The 17,260-nt window shown below is 40.7% G+C and overlaps 1 protein-coding gene across 4 annotated transcripts in view; it reads right to left on the reverse strand.

The window, feature by feature from the left end:
* Positions 1 to 17,260, reverse strand: part of BOD1L1 (biorientation of chromosomes in cell division 1 like 1) — a 54,670-nt gene that overhangs the window by 26,444 nt on the left and 10,966 nt on the right. For all 4 annotated transcript variants that reach the window (XM_032333862.1, XM_032333861.1, XM_032333860.1 and 1 more), the window contains exons 3-10: positions 16,742 to 16,932; positions 15,395 to 16,009; positions 14,633 to 14,782; positions 12,159 to 12,325; positions 10,580 to 10,691; positions 9,804 to 9,942; positions 8,767 to 8,839; positions 287 to 6,398 (exon numbers count right to left, since the gene is read on the reverse strand). In XM_032333862.1, the coding sequence (XP_032189753.1) occupies positions 287 to 6,398; positions 8,767 to 8,839; positions 9,804 to 9,942; positions 10,580 to 10,691; positions 12,159 to 12,325; positions 14,633 to 14,782; positions 15,395 to 16,009; positions 16,742 to 16,932 (7,559 nt within the window). The remainder of the gene's footprint in view (positions 1 to 286; positions 6,399 to 8,766; positions 8,840 to 9,803; positions 9,943 to 10,579; positions 10,692 to 12,158; positions 12,326 to 14,632; positions 14,783 to 15,394; positions 16,010 to 16,741; positions 16,933 to 17,260) is intronic.

Below are 17,260 nucleotides of genomic sequence, written 5' to 3' on the forward strand. Positions count from 1 at the left end.
TTTTGACTCACAAGAAACCTGAGGGTCAAAGGTTTAGCAACTTGCACATAGCTAGCTGGCTGACTTCCCCTCCCCCAGCTTCCTGCCTCTGCTCTCCTAGCACAGGAAAAATGGGTCTAAGGTTTTCAGTTTTTAAACTCAAGTTTCTAAGCCCAATCTTCCCATTTGAGAAGTTATTTTGCGACATTCTGAAATCAAAATCCTCTTTTGGAAGGCTGTTTAAAATGTACTCTACAAGCAATCATCTTTGTAAGATGTTAAAATGTGCAATTACAGAGATTCTCACCTATGTCATGCAAATTTTCTTCAGGAAGAACCTTGAGGTCTACCTCCTCCTGGGATGATTTCCTCATGCCATTACCATCTCCTGTTTTCTCAATGGACCCTTGAACCAGCCGTTTGCCATTGTGATCACCCTTTACAGTCAAGCCGTGGTCATAGTTTGGAGCAGACAGAGCTACATTGTAGGCAGCTGGAAGGACTAGCGTGTGGCAAGGGCCAATTTCTGATTCTTGGCCATTAATACATTCAGTGGTAGTGTTCACGGGGGCCGTGGGCCAGGACTGCTCAGGGGAGGACGGCTCCACCGCAGTGTCTCTGGCAGGCAGCACGTCATCTGTGTTCTTAGCACCAGGACTTACTGCTGGCAAGCAGCAGATCCCGAGGGAGGGGTCCTCAGTCGTTGGCCCCGCCCTTTGCTCTGGTCCCGCCAGATTCTCAGGTGAGTCCACTCCCCTCCGCAGATCCCTTCCTGCCCAACAGGTGCTAGGGCCTGCGGCAGCCACCTCCTGGCTCCCCCGTCTTCTCGGAACAGAGCTCAGCCACACACTCCTCTCTGCCGCATTTATGAGGCCCAAATTGCTCTCACTCTGTCCCTTCCTCACTAGTGGCATCTCGCAGGAACCGTCCCGCCTGCACCCCTCCTCCGATGCTTGTGCAGCCCCTGGCGGGCCGCCAGCAGCAGAAGGCTCATAGACTGCCACCCTGCGGCGCCCGTCCTCGGTGCCCGCGGCTCTGCCCCCTGCCGGCGGCCCAGGGTGTGGACAGCTGTTTGCGCACATCAGGCAGGGCCTCGGGGCCTCGCCCTTGCTCATCCTGTGAGCCGACAGTTGTGCTTTCCCGTCCACGCTACTTGCAGTCCGCGGGTTCTCATCCAGCCTGTCAAGGCGGGCGGGCGCCAGCACGCACTCAGCAGTGCTGGTGGAGATGATGGCGGCGTCACTCAAATCCTCCATCCTTGCCGCGCCAGGTGGCTCGTCGTCCTGCGGGAGAGCGCCCATCATGACTGCTTCTCGGCCTTCGGAGGTGCTTGTGGAAATCATGGTGGTGTCGCTGATCTCCTCTGCTCGGGTAACGGAGGGCTGGACTTCCTCCTGTGGGGCGGCGCTGGACACGGGGCCCTCGCAGTCTTCTCCCGAGCTGGTGGAGATGATGGCGCTCCCGTCTTTCTCTTCCAGACCCACAGTGGTGGGTCGCACCTTTTCGCTTTCAGCGAGGACGCCAGAAATAGAAGCCTCGCACTCCTCTGCTATGCTGGTGGAGATGAGCGCGCACTCGTCTTTCTCCTCCTTGCTAGTTGAGGCAAGAGGGCTCTCAACCGCTGTGGCCGCACTGGGCATGGGCCCCTCGAAGTCGTCGGTGCTCACTAGGCCGGAGTCCTGAGCGCCTTCTTCCATGGTGGCCACTGGCTGCTGACTTTCTGCACACGTGATGGTTGTGGCACTGGAAATGGGCACTTCGAACTCCTCCCCTATGCTCGTGGAAATCATGGCACACTCATCTTTCTCTTCATTTCTCATAGCAGGGAGCTGGCTCTCATCTCCTGACACTGCACTGGGCATGGGGGCCTCAAATTCCTCCATGCTTATTCTGGTGCCTTCCTTATTTTCTCCGGATCTCAGCACACTTGAATGACCTTCTTCCACGCCTGTAACTGTGCTTAACTGAGTGCTGTAGTCATGCGTGGTACTGGTGGAAATCATCAAGCCTTTGCCTGGACTTTTACCCCCAGCTAAGCAAGTCTGGTTGGTAACACTGTCACTGGCTGTACTAGCCATAAGGCCATCGCATTCTTCATTGTCCACTGAGGTGATGATACCTTCGTCTTCTTTTCCACTGGGTGATGTGTGACCAGCTTCACATTCTGGGACTGCCCTGGATGCAAGCACCTTGTAGCTGCCCCCCACCAGGCCGGTGGAAATTGTGGTATCATCAACTTTTTCTTTTCTGGTGAGCAAACTGTCACTCTGACCTGAAGCTGCACTAGTCATGGGACCCTCAACACCTTCGGGAACTGGTGCCACTTCACCCTTCCCTGAGGCCACGCTGGTTACACTGCTTTCTACAATCCCTTTTGCACTGAAGCAGATCTCCCTATGTTTCATGCCTTTCTCTGCACCACTCATGCTGTCAACATTGCTCTCGTTGGCATTGGTGATGGTGGCTCCAGCCTCTGCTCCCACGTGCCCTGCTGCAGTACCAATCTGACTGTCACCTTCTTCGGCACTTCCACAAATTGATACCCCTTCACTCTCCTCCTCTGTCCCAGTGCAAGTGGATGCATGCCCAATTTCATTTCCCCTTCCAGTACTGGTCACTACCCCTTCACCTTCCTCATCCTCCTCTTTTGCACCGGTGCTGGTTACAATTCCTTCATCATCACAAGGCCCAGCAGCGACGGATGGTACGTTAGTGGCTTCTTTGGCTACTGTGCTGTCCATTGCACTCTCTCCGTTGTCTTCTGATTCAGAATTTAGAGGAAAGCCCTCACTGCCCTCTTCTGAACCTGTGCAGCTCCCCAACCCCTCTCCATCATCTTCTGTTATCCCTGTGCTGGTGACGGCACTTTCGCCTTCTGCCCCGTCATTCACAGAAGCATTTCCTTCCTGGGGGGCACTGGTTCCTGGTGGTGTGTCATTACTGACAAGGGCCACAGCTGCGCCTGTAACCACATGCTCTTCCTGTCGTTTGGCGCCTGTTACTGGGCACATAATAGAAGTAGCACTTCTCCTTTCTGCTCCAGTACATGTCACAGTTCCCTCAGTTTCTTTTTTGGGGCCCATTCTCGTCAGATTTCTCTGGAATCCATCCACCTCTTCACTGCTTAAGGAGCCCTCCCTTATTTCTGTCCCAGCACTTGTCACCGCGCCATCACTTTCAACCTCACTAATAAAGGTAACAGTTCCTTCAGCCATTTCTGAGTCTGTACGTGAAGAACCATCACATTTTTCTTCAGAGCCGGCACTGGTGACAGCGTCATCCTTCTCTTCTGTCACACCACTGTTAACATCATCTTCAACCGTAACTTCGTGAGCAGTCACAGGGCCCATTGCTCTCTCTTCAGATTCAGCCATAGCACACTCTCCACTTTCTCCCTCCTTGGTGCTTGTAAGGAAGGTTTCACTTTCAGCAAATCCTTCTGTGACAACGCTGCCGCCTTCTTCTGCTGCAGCAAAAACCGTGTATTCACTGGCTTCTGCCCCAGTGTGAAGAGGATTGTTTTTAGAGCATGCACCTGTTATGAAGCCTTCATCTGCCTCAATGCTTGTGCAGGGCACAGCCACCTCACCCTCTCCTGTTTCTGAGGAAGTGGTCGTGGCATCCCCTGCCTTTACTGTATTTAGGGGAACACCTTCGTCTTTCCTTGCAGTGCTAGTGGCAAAAGAAGTCTTTTCTGCTCTGCCAGACCTGGTTGTGCCATCAGCAGTTTCTCCATTCCTTTGCTGTAAAACTGAGGAAGCAGCGTTATTTCCAGCACTGGTGTCGACCTCGCTACTTTCAGTCCTTCCTTCAAACACAACTGATTTGTTTTCCATTTCACCTGGGCCACTACTACACTTAAGTTTGACGGTCTCAGCATCTTTTTCTGTTCTCATGCCTACCACAGGGTCAACAGTGATGCCATGCTTTTTGCCATTTTCTAGTACCACTCTTGTCTCCTTTGAACTGGGCTCTGTGTTGAAATCACTTTCTTTTCTGGCCATGTCCATAAAGCTGCCTTCTTTGTGAGCATTCTCATTTTCTGTATTGACATCCATTAACTTGCTACCAACAGGCACAATTACTTTTCCTTGTTTAGTGTGCAGCACAGTAGGCTGGAAACCTTCTGGAATGTGTCTTCTGCTATCCATGCTTGCTTTTGCCAGTGTATCTACTGTGGAAACTGCCCCACTTTCTTTGCTGTCACTTGTCCTAGGGACTTCTGATTCCCTAAGAGTCAAACTTTGGTTAGGAATATCAGAGTGCTCTACAAGGGAAGTGCTAGCTGTGCCACCTTCTAAAACAGTCCTTTTGTCAATCAAAGGACTTACATCTGCATCACAAGATTCCTTCTGAGGGATCACAGTTACTGAACTTAAGGACGGTGAAGGATCTAAATTTGGGGAATGCTCACGATCAGCATTTCCTTGAGCAACATGTTCTTCAGTGAGTGTGGTTGTGTTTTTCAAATTCTTCTGTGTCCTATCATTTTCTGATGGGGCTCTTGACAATAGTCTATGACTAGTTTCAGAGTCTGTATTTGTTTCATGAGTTCCCTGTTGAATGGGTTCTTTTTCCCCAGGGTTCAGTTTGGACACAGCACTTTGGATATGCACTTTCTTGGTAAGGGTGCCTTTATGGTCAGTGTGCTTTTCAGAATTACCAGTAACTCCTGTTCCACGTCCTGATTTACAGGCTGGAGCTGCTGTTTTTGAATCTACTGTGGAAGTTCTTAATTCATCCTTTACAACGATATTGGTTTTTTGTTTCATAACATTTTCAGAGTCACTGCCTTGCTGAGAACTATTACTGCTGCCATCTTGGGTTTTAGATACTTCAAATACATTTTCAACAGATGGCTCAGAATCAATTTCCATTGGCTCTTGTTCAGGCATTACTGTGGTATCACTGCTCTTTTTTGGTTTCTGAACAGAGGAACTATTGGGAGTGCTCAAGGAGTTTGCTGCTGGCTTTTCTTCTCCTTTGGTCATTTCTTGGGATAAGCTTCCTCTTCGGTTTTCACACAACCTTCTACTTAATTTCTTTTCCAAAACTGAACTATTCCCTCTGGCCTTTTCATGATTACTGTCAACTTCTTTACCATCCTTGTCATCTGATTTATTTTCTTCCTTCCTTTTCATTTCCTTACTACCATGCTTTAAGGTTCTGCTTTTGTGCCCATCTGATAACTTTCTCTCGGGTCTGGAGGAACCTGAATCCTTATCAGCTTTGTATTTCTCCTTTGCTAATGGTAACTTGGTTCTGTGACTAGAATCCTTCTGTGTACCATGTGCTGAGGAAGCGACACTGTCCAATACAACTTCGACACCAATTTCCTCAGAAGGTTTGTCTTCAACTTTAGACTTCCGCTGTCTATCTGTGTCGATTTCTTCTGTGTTCTTCTCCTTATCTGGTTTTGGAGTGGCCACCTGTTTTGTGACACTTTCTTGTAATTCCGTTTCAACTACTTTTAACTGTTTGCCTTGACTTTTTGGTTTAGACTTTAACATAAGTTTCTCTTCTAGTAAGCTCTTAGTTCTTCGCTTCTCCTTGTGAACCACCTCTTCTGGTTTTGAATTACTATCTAAATTAGTTGAGTCTGTATCACACTTATCCTCTGAATAACTTTCACTTCTTCTCTGTAATGCAATTCCATGTTGCTTAGAACTCAGAGAATCTTTCTGAATTTTAGAATCACTTGATCTTCTTGATTTGTGCTCTGCCTTAGTCTTTTCGGCTGATATGTGCCTCTCTTTTTTGTTGTTTTCTTTACGAACATTCTCATCTGTTTTTATAATATATTCAGAAACTGGCTTTCCATCTTTGCCCAAAATTGATAACTTCCTTTCATTCTTATGTTTACTTTTTCGTTCCGTTTTTTCATCTGAAGAAAGTTTCGTTTGTTGATTTTGCTTTTGGATATTTTCATCCATTTTTAAACCTTTCTCTGAAGAATGAAGCTCAGTCTCATCACCTGTTTTATGCATACAGTCCCCTTTATATTTATGTTTTGTAGATAATTTGTCTTCTGACAGAGTCTTGTCTTTTTCAGGCTTTTCCTTGGAAAATTTTGTCTCTTTCTTAGGTAGGCTTTTCACATGTACTGTTTCAGAATCGTCTTTTTTTAGATGCTTTTCATTTTTAAGTGTGCTTTTCTGTTTCTGGGGCTCTTCTGGGCCAATTTCCGACCGTTCTGCTTGCCTTTTCCCATCTCTTGTATCAGGCTCTTCTTGTGCCCCTTCCACCACAACAGGGGTAGATGTGCGTCTTTTATGTTCTCTTTCTATTTTGGATTCATTTTTGTTTTCATCAGCTGAATGCAAAGATTCTGAAAGTCTCCGGGCAGGTTTACTTGGTTCACTTTTTGCATGAACATGCTTCAGATCCTTTGAAGAAGATACCTTTTCCTTTTCACAATGCTGTAAGAAAATAAAAGTTAAAATATGAGCAATACTAAAATCGACCTTTATATTTAAACTTAACATTTGGGTACACTGGATATGCTGAATGTTGTCATGTATGACATGTCACTTAATCTCAGCCAGCAGCCTGTGGTAGGTATGGGTGACCTCATTTTATGCACCAGGAAACTGAAGGTCAGAGTGGCTCCATAACTTGATACCCAGGCAACAAGTTGAGAGGATTTCATTCTCAGTTGGGGACTCTTCCCACTCTATCACAGACATCTGTGCACAATTAGTTATTTCTCCTAAGATGTGTCCATGCATTTGGGAGGCCTTTAACTTCAAATTATTAAAGCTCACTAATACCCAGTAGCCATTAATAAATATAAGCTGCACAAATGACAGTCTGATATTCTTTTTAGTCCCAAAGCATATCTGACAAAGAAAATAATTAAAAATTTTATACTGAAATAAATAAAGGTTTCCTAACATTTTAATTTAGGAGCCTGAATTATTTATGGAAACCTCATGAATCCAGGCTACTTGTAGGACATTTTACTTAGGAAGTTTCAAATGCACATGATAACTCACTGTAACACTAACCATATCACATATAAAGCATGTGTATGGTTTTTTCTTTTTTAAATATTTTATTTATTTATTTGACAGACAGAGATCACAAGTAGGCAGAGAGCCCGATGCGAGGCTCGATCCCAGAATCCTGGGATCATGACCTGAGCCAAAGGCAGAGGCTTTAACCCAATGAGCCACCCAGGTGCCCCAAGCATGTGTATGTTTATATAACCAAAGGAAGACTCTGATGGACGAGCACATCTGACCTTCCTTCCAGCCCCAAGGTATGGCACTGAGGAGATTATTAGTATTAATGAATGAAATATACTTTAGTACAGTCTCACTACTACCTGTAATTATTCTTATTCAAATAATGGGGTGAAGTTCTCAGAAAGATTTCTGTGTCTCTGGGTCAGTTTATCAATGTACTGTCTTAGCATTTAACACAAAGATTAATGAAATTCTACTAACTCAGGGAGTAGGGCATAGTGAAATCTTTAAAAAAACACTTTAAAATTCATCAAAGAAAGAACAGGGATTTTATCAACCTAATTTTATAGTAGTTTCAACCAATTAACATGAATAAAATTTTATGAGATACTTTTTCAAAGAAATTTATCACAAAATTAAGCTGAATATTTAAAAATACGCCATTAATACATCAGGATATACTCATAAATATACCTATAATTTCTAAATAAAGAAATGAAGATTATTTATTGGCTATGAAGTTTTCCCTAACATAGTTAGGGTTTAGGGGCACCTGGCTGGCTCAGTTGGCAGAGCATATGACTCTTGATTTCAGGGTCATGAGTCTGAGCCCCAGGTTAGGTGTGGAGCTTACTCAAAAAAAAAAAAAAAAAAAAAAAAAAAAAAGAAAAAGAAAAAGAAAAAGAAAAAAGTTTGGCTTCAGAATTATAAATATGGCAGGGGAAATAAGGATTTAAATCCAGTGAAAGTAAAAGTTTACCCCAAGAAAATAATCCAAACATTCATTGAACATAATTTTTACTATTTCAATTGATCAGATCTTGTAAGTAATCTAAGTGTTCAACTCTAAGGAAATGCTTAAATCATGGTATGTCTATTCAATCAAACACTATGCAATCGTTAAATATAAGTTAGAAGCCTACAAAGAAACATGAGATGAGTAAGAAGGAATGTTAAAATCATTTTGCAAGATTATATCCACTCTACAAAATTACATACATTTATGGATGAAGAGTGTGTGAGAATGAAATGGATGGTCCGCTATGGTGGAGGGATTTTAGAGCCCTCCCTTTTCTTTCTTTCTTTTTTTTTTTAAGATTTTATTTATTTATTTGAGAAAGAGAGAGTGAGCAAGAGAGAGGGAGCATGAGTAGAGGGAGGGGTAGAGGGAGAATACTCCCCACTTAGCAGGGATCCCAATGTGGGGCTGATATTGGAACTCAGATCATGACCTGGGTGGAAGGTAGACATTTAACCTATGGAGCCACCCAGGCGCCATCTCCCCCACCCTTTTTCTTATTATCATTACTGGCAATTTTGTTATTGTCAGTATAAGAAATAGGGATGGGGAGTTAGGGGGTAAGGGAAAGGAAAGTAGGAAAAAGTAGCTGTTAACTAAATAAAAGATTACATGAATCAACTAGTTAAAATGAGGAATTCAGGCCATAATAGAATGGGAGTTCAAGAATGCTAAAGATGAGGGATTTTTTATTTAACTTGGAAAAGAGCAAATTGAATTTCTAAGTTTTATTCCAAAGGACTGAATGGCCTATATCTAACAAAAGAGAATTTAAAATAAGCTTTATTAATTAAGACACACCTCACTTGTCTTGAGAGTTTCTTTTGAATCTTCTTCAGACTGTGGTTTCTTTTTAGAATTCTCTTCAACATTCCTAAGTGAGAGGGAAGAGTCATACATTAACTTGATTTGAATCAAATATAAGTGTTTCTCAGGAAGGTTTAAAAAAAAAAAAAGCTTCATTTTTCTTTATTATAAACACTTGATCCATAAATGAAGCCTCCTTGCATTTCAGTTTAATTCCTATCTTAGTCAACAGAAGCAAATATAATCCCCACTGTGACTAACTTACTCTTGGCACTAAAGTTAAGTATACTTGAAAAAAAAATCCTAATTTGTTGCTTGAAAATGAATACCTGATTGGCTATAATTAGATTTCAAACGTCTTACTGTCTTTTGAGTAAATATGGTAGTCGTATTTATTCAGATCAATAGTAATGAGGTACAATAAGAAAACTGAGAGCAGACTTCTCTGAGTTCTGCAGATTATTGATTCTGCTACCTTGAAGTCTGTGATAAATGTCCGTAATTGCAACCTGGTCATAGCTTATGGCTCCAAGGACTTCAAAGTCACTTTCAGAGTCTCTTCAGCTTTCTAATTCTTATAGAATTAACTATGATAACACAAAGATAAGTAAGAATTTGGTTCAGCCCTCTGAATTATGGGGAGATGCATGAATACTACTGAAGAGAATGCCTAGCAAGCCTGGAAAATGCATGCAGTCACTGTAAATAAGAGGTTATTGAATGTCCACAGTGGAGATATTTCCTGAGATTCTAGAGGGGCTATGAACTCTGAAATTCTAGAAACAACTGTTTATGCATGTGCGTTTTTCTGGGGACCACCCTCCAAAAATGATTAAGAAACACTATTTTGAAATATAGATATTAACATAATGAATTATGCGACAAGAAGTGAAACACTATGGTTTTCATAAACATTTGATAAAGACACACACATTCAAGGTATGGCTCTTTATTAACCCTATCAATGCCTCTCTTCTGAAAGCATGCTGGGGGAACGTTACCATAGGAATGCTGCCAGATAAAATATGTACCTCGAATCTTTCTTTCTTTTTTTGCTTAAGGCTACTTTTTTCTCTAAAACTTTCCGTTCTTTAAGGACTTCTTTAATTCTGGGGGTTTTAGGTTCCACACTCTTTGCTGATGATTCTTCTAAATCCACACTATTTTTGCCTAGGAAAGAAATAATCAATAAACTGTATTTCAGAACAGAGTTTATAAACAACATTAGTATTTCTTTTTCATTAAGATTTTCTAATTACTGTAAAAATGCTAGATAGCTTTAATATCCTTAAGTTGTGCTGGGATAAAAAAAATATTTTAAATGGAGGAGCCATACTTTTTTAATTGCAAATATATGTTTTTGTATATTATATAGGATCACTGCCCAGAGTAAGTTTAGTTTGGGTCAATGAAATATTCCAGATAAATGTCTGAAACTTTAGATAACATAAAGCATTGATTAATTCTACTCATATCACCATCAAGGCTTGATTACTCATGGGTTAACAATTGATTTTCCAGAGATAATTCATTCCACAATCACAGAAAATAAATTGCTAAAATGTGGGTTGTATAAGCTGGCACCTGACAGAATGTTTAGATACAGAAATAGAATTTAAAAAGTTATTCAACACATCAGATTAAAAAGGAATCTCCCATACCTGAAAATAGATTAATTTTTTAACACAGTTTTTTGAGATATAATTTAGATAATTATATTTTATAATCATCTCAGAAGTAATATGGATATCTAAAATTAATGAAGTATATAAGACATTTAAAATATTAAAGTTAACACTTCCTATACCTTGATTCTTAGCTTTTGAAGACTTTGTCTTTTCAGCTTTCTGCTTTCGTTTTTCTTCAAGTTTCTCTCTATTAATTTGCCTTCTTAAAAGCCTCTCTTCTTTTTCTTTAGCCTAAAACCACAAAATAGTCACAATTATCCTGACCATGAGGAAAAAGCAAAAACACTGAAAAAAAATATGTTTACCCTTCAGATGTTCTTACAAATAAGGGGCTTTGCAATGCTGCATATTCATTATACCATTTGGAAGCTACCAGAAGAATAAGGGACAGATGTGAAAATTTTTAATTACTCTTTCAGATTGCCATTAGTTTAAAGAATGGGAAAGGTATCATTTTGAGAAATGGTGATTTAATAAAACAGTTAGTTTAACTAAAAGGAGGGCTGTGAGGGGCCACTGGGTGGCTCAGTCAGTTAAGCATCCAACTCCAGATTTTAGCTCAGGTCATAATCTCAGGATTATGAGACTGAGCCCCATGTGAGGCTCTGCGCTGGGGCATGGAGCCTACTTAAGATTCTCTCTCTGTGTCTCCCTCTGCCCCCTGCCCCACTGCTCACTCTCTCCCTCAAAAAAAAAAAAAAAAAAAGCTGGAAATTATGTATGAACATCAAGTATACATAGGCAAATATATCGTAATTTTTAAATTATTCTAAAGGAGAAAGTTGTGCAGATTTAAGAGACAGGCTAGTGCTACAACAAATACAACTGGCTGGTTATGTTCTTGGAAACCCAGGTTTTAAATGTGGGAATTTCTGCCTTTCTATTTAAAAAAGCCAAGAATCCAGTTATTGTGGGTTACTCACACCACCCCATTCCCATTCAGAACTCAAAGTCTCAAAGTGCCAAAAATCCTAGGTATTGGCATAAATCCTGATGAAGCCAGTTTCTCAAGAGATAAGTCATTATTAGCATTCCCACTTCTTTCAAATAATTTTTCTATGCAATATTTCCTTATTCTAAAATGTGTAATTCCGTATTTTAATGTTTCTAAAACTGTTAAGTCATCTTAAAACAGATGTACACATTTTCTTTAAGAAGCTGTTAATAGGGCGCCTGGGTGGCTCAGTGGGTTAAAGCCTCTGCCTTCGGCTCAGATCATGGTCCCAGGGTCCTGGGATCGAGGCCCACATTGGGCTCTCTGCTCAGCGGGGAGCCTGCTTCCTCCTTTCTCTCTGCCTGCCTCTCTGCCTACTTGTGATCTCTCTCTCTGTCAAATAAATAAATAAAATCTTAAAAAAATAAAAAAAAAGCAGCTGTTAATAATCCAAGCACCCATCTTTAACTAGAAAATATGCAGACTGTACCCCCTCTTCATATTAGACTGATGGCTGCACATCCTCTTTGTATGGTTCGATCCATGCTGGATTCAAACATGTCCATACTGTGAAGCATTGTTACCAAGTTCTCACTACTGATCAAGACACAAAGACCCATATTCCATGTTTATGTCTGTACTGCCTAATTAAATGTCAAGTTCCTGAAGGTAGAACCGACATGTCAGTTTGGTGTGCTGTCCAGTACTCTGCATACAGACCAGTCAAATAGGTTAAAATAGCAACAGATCTAGTCTGAACTTACAATCGACTGGCGCCGTTGTTCTACAGTAAGCTCATCATCGGAATCACTGTAATATTTTGAGTAAAGATACGGTTTGTGAACATAAGCGTGCCGTACACTTTTTGCTTTTCCTTCACTGGAATCACTAGTTTGAGTTTTTGTTTTGTTCTGCTTGTTCTTCTCCTCATCTGGAAGAAAGCCAACAGAAAAAGGAGTGCTTCTGTGAATGACTAATTAAAATTAACATTATGCTTGATCCACATCAAGGGGCAAAACAGTTCAAGTACCTCTGAGGTCCAACAGGAAATATCAGTATGCAAAAAATCAGAAATAAACATTTTAATGGCTGTAATCCAAATCTTCATTTATTTCTTACAACTAACTTCTCACACATAAAGAAAGCAAAGAAAAATCAGATCTTATTGCTATTTATTGTTCCTTGACAAATAGTTAATTCTCATTTGTAGGTCAGTGGACCTGGTATGAATATTTTACCACCGTAAAACTGAATAAATTTACTTGAAGCCACATTTTAAAGTGGGCTTGAAATTCTTTTCTTTAATTTGAGATTTTAATGATACAAGAGTCCCTACACAAGAGGCCCTACACAAAGTATACACTAAAACTCCTCTACCTTGGGGAACCAGGGTAGCTCAGTTGGTTAAGTATCTGACTTTAGCTCAGGCCATGATCTCAGGGTCCTGTGATTAAGTCCGGAGTTGAGCTCCCTGCTCAGTGTGGAGTCTGCTTCTCCCTCTCCCTTTGTTCCTCGCCCTGTTTATGCTCTTTCTCTCAAATCAATAAACAAAATTAAATAATAATAAAACACCTCTACTCTAGGAAGGTGGGTATGTTGCCCCATGACACAGTCAAGTAGAACACTTATAAACAAGTTTTTCATTTCCTACCACTTAGTACTTTAAAAATAATCACCTTCTTACTTTCTGGATCTCATACATAGAAAACCAGGAGTCCTGTCTAGGAAAAACTTGAAGAGCCCCACAAAAGCACCCAGAATGAGAATTTTAGTCAGCTTCAGAAAGTGGGGTGCTCACAGGATGAGTAGCATTCATCATCCTACATAAAGCCTACAGAACTGACCTCATGAAGAGATATGAAAAGTGGCTGAATACTGATGTTGCTTTTTGAGCTGGTCATCCTGGGGCTACTAAGAATGCAGAATGGGAGAGACTGAAAAATATATCTGTGGAATTAAAAGCATCTACTTTTTCTCCTCTAGGATTTTCTCTTTACAGTGTTTTATCCAAAAGCCAACAGCAAATTTACAAGATGCTACTTACAAATAGTTGCAAATATTTGATTTTTTAAAAAGGTCATAAGCAGAAGTTAATCGTGTGATACAGAGCCACACAAAATGCTGGTTAGAAGCCCTGACTCAGGTTTGAAACTGGCCCTGGAGCTCAACAGCTGCGTGACCCTGGACAGGAACCCTTCTCTTGGTAACTTTGTTTCCTCACTTGGACCCACTCCCCAGGGCTGTTGTGAGGATTACAGAAGCTCATACACACAGGAATGTGAGAACTTAACACAATGACTAGAATACAGTAAGTGCTTAATAAGGGTTAGCTGAAAAACGAACTGTAAAGAGAAGTATGGTTTTGTCTTGGGACAAGGCATGACTGTGGTCTAGCTTCTGGGAGGTGATCTCTGAGTCTCTGGAATGTCGTGTCTGACAGGTGTTTGTTTGCTTGGGGCTCCTGGGTCAAATTAAATCATATCACAGTATGATCTGGGTTGGAAGATTTGGGCCATGAGGTATCAGCCTGACTTTCAGAGAGGCTGGGGACTGAGATCAGACACTATGTCTACATGATGGAGCCCCAACAAAAACTTTGGACATCAAGGCTTATGTGAGTTTCCCTAGTCGGCGATTAGCCATACATATTGTCTGACATCAATGGCAGGAAAGTAATGCTCTCCATAACTCTACATGAAAAGGCCAACTGGAAGCTCAATGTTTGGAACTTTCTTGGACTCTGACCTATATGCCTGTTCCTTGGCTGATTTTAATGTGTGTCCCTCAGCTGTAACAAACCATAACCATAAATTTTAAGCTTTCAGTGAGTCCTTCTAGAGAATTATCAAACCTAACAGTGGGCTTGGGGATCCCAAATTTGCAACTGGTTTCAGAAGTAAGGGCAATCTTGTAGACTGTGTTCCCTCAACATCACCTGTACAAACCCAGACACATACACTTACACATACAGCATCTTCATGTACACTGTCTCATCTACACCGTCTAATAAACCTGAGGAATGGAGTTAAAAGATGGAGTACCAAGGCTTACTGAGTAACTTACCAAGCTTGCTCAGACAGACAACCTCGGAGCTGGGACTCAGAAACAAATCTTTCAACTACAAAGTCCCATGCTCTTGCCACTATACCACACTGTCTTTCACGAAACAGCGATCTGAATATACAAATAATATTCCACGGAAAGCTTCATAGAGGCATTATTAAGTAAAATGCTTTACCATCTGATGTAATCTCTCCTTCTTCCATGCTATCAGACATTAGAACTTCCTCCTCGGTATCTTCTTCAAAAGAGGAAAGGTCACTGGTATGGACGGAGCTAACTGTAATGTCTGTAAGTCCATCCACATCAGAATCTATCAAAGAGCAATCTTCAAGAAGGAAACAAAACACGAAGATAAATCACATTGTTACAAAAACATATTCAGCACCCGATTCCTAAATAACATCTATAATTCCTGCATTAAATACATGTCAAAAATCTTCAACTTTAGAAATAAAAATCTCTCAAAAAATAGAAAAAAAAAAAATAGAAATCTCTCATCATTTGTAACCAGTATCAAGGTAGAGCTGTTTTGAGAAAATACAAAGACAAACTAGTATTCTGTAAAAATAACTACTAATTTATGATGTAAATGACATATACCAAAGCAAATATTAAGAAAGTGAATTATTTACTAATATTTTAAAGATTAGGATATATAACTATAAATTAAGTTGCTTGGAATAATGTATGTGCATAAATTACAAGTTAAATTATAAGGTTTAGACTTTTTCTCTTCATTTACTTTGTGAGTTGGTACATTGGCATGGAAAATATACAAATGTTAATTCTTCATTTTTTAGCAAAGGGGGTATGACTTTTTAGGCTTTTGAAACAGCTGAAATAGTTACTAAAATCTGAAGGCAAATTTGACACCTCGTCCCCGATGGACACTTTCTGATGTGTAAACAGTTGTAGATTTTTGCAAGTTTTTATATACCTTCTTTTGTCCCTTCAGTGGTTTTAGGTTTATTACTGTTCTTTTCTGAAGGGAGTTTTGAACATTCTATTTCTTTTTCCTTTGTTTGTTTTTCCTCTTTTACTTTTTGTAGGTCCTCGTTCCTTTTGGAGTGATCAAATTTCTTTTCAGTCTTTTCCTTCTTTTCTTTTTTTCTTTCTCCTTTGTCATTGCTCTCTGGCTTCTTTTCACTTTTGTCTGTTGATTTGTTCTTTTGGTCACTGCTTTCCTGTTGAACATCCTTATTCAGCAGAACTGAATTATTGCTCTCTTTTGTGTGATTTTTAATTTCCTCAATTGGACAAGGGAGATCAGTAAATTCTTCAGGCTTGGGAGCTGTCTCCTGTCCTTCCCCTGCAGAATCAGGTGTAGGTTTTTCTTTATCAGCTATGTCCTCTGAAGTTTTTTCCTTTTCAGTACTAGTGTCAATGCTTGGCTGAGAAGGGAGTTTTTTGGATACTCTCTCACTGGTCTTGGCATTTGACGTTTCTGTCGAAGCCCTGGCCGCACTGGCTTCTTGGTTAAGAGAAGTTATGGTTTCCAAGATTGACATGGCATCATTGGCTACATTAGCGCTGGGTCCAGGAACTGGGACACCTTTGAGGGAAAGACAAGTGTTAAAAAAAAAAGTGATGCAGAGGCGCCTGGGTGGCTCAGTTGGTTGAGTGCCCAACTCTTGATTTTGGCTCAGGTCCCAATCTCAGGATCGTGGGATTGAACCCTGTACGGGGCTCTGCACTCAGCAGAGAGTCTGCTTGAGGATTCTCTCCCTGTCCCTCTGCCCCTCTCTGTGCTCATGCACCTGCACTCTCTCTCTAAAATAAATAAATCCTTTAAAAAAAGAGAAAGAAAACATTTATGCAGAAGATAAGCCCCTCTGCTGAATTAACACTACAAGCCACTGCCATCTTTATAAGACACATATGCTATACACACCATTCATATTTCTTTAGACTTTTGGATACCATTGTCAATACCTAGCACATTCTAAATTCTCTACTGAATCACAGGAAAGCCACCATACTGAGAATAGTCTTAATTCCCTTTAGCTATTTCAATTATTCCCTCTACTGAAACACACATAAACACACACACACACATACATACACATGCATACACTCTCACTACATTAGTAAAATGTCTATTATTTTGTGATAATCTAAAAAAGAAACGTTCTGTCAGTTAAGGAATATAGGTGATATTTAAAATAAATATAATTTCACTAGCATTGCCACAGAGATAGATGTTTTAAGGAACTACATATCCCTAACTTTATACTCGGTTCAAGAAGCAAAGCAATGGAACTGACCAAGAGGAAAAGCAAGGCACCTTGTGTAATGATGGAAGAGTCTGGTTTCTCATCGTCGGGGGCTGTGCTGCCACTTGCTTCCTCTTTGTGATTTAGTGTGGCCAAAAACTCATGCACAGCTTTCTCTACTTGAGGTCTGAATGTGTGGTTGATCTTTGGATCCACAACCTGAGAAATAATTCGGTCAATACCAGACTCCAACATTCCTGATCTGAAACACAAGAAAATTTTTACAGAAAGGTAAAAAACAATTTCAAATTATTTGCATTAATTACTTTTAAGTAAACTGTATCTATTACATCTATGTGCAACCTTAAATTGCCCTGATCCACTCATCTTAATATATGGAAAGAATAGGCGGTGGGAAATACACCACACTACAAGAAAGTCGGTATGCTTTTTATCATTGGTATCACTAGTGGAAATACTAAAGCAGACAAAACAAAAACCAAATCCTTAAAAACTAGACACAATAGGGGCACCTGGGTGGCTCAGTCTTTAAGCATCTGCATTTGGCTCAGGTCATAATCCCAGGGTCC

This window comes from Mustela erminea, chromosome 2 (assembly GCF_009829155.1).
Source record: "Mustela erminea isolate mMusErm1 chromosome 2, mMusErm1.Pri, whole genome shotgun sequence".
NCBI classification, from domain to species: Eukaryota; Metazoa; Chordata; class Mammalia; order Carnivora; family Mustelidae; genus Mustela; species Mustela erminea.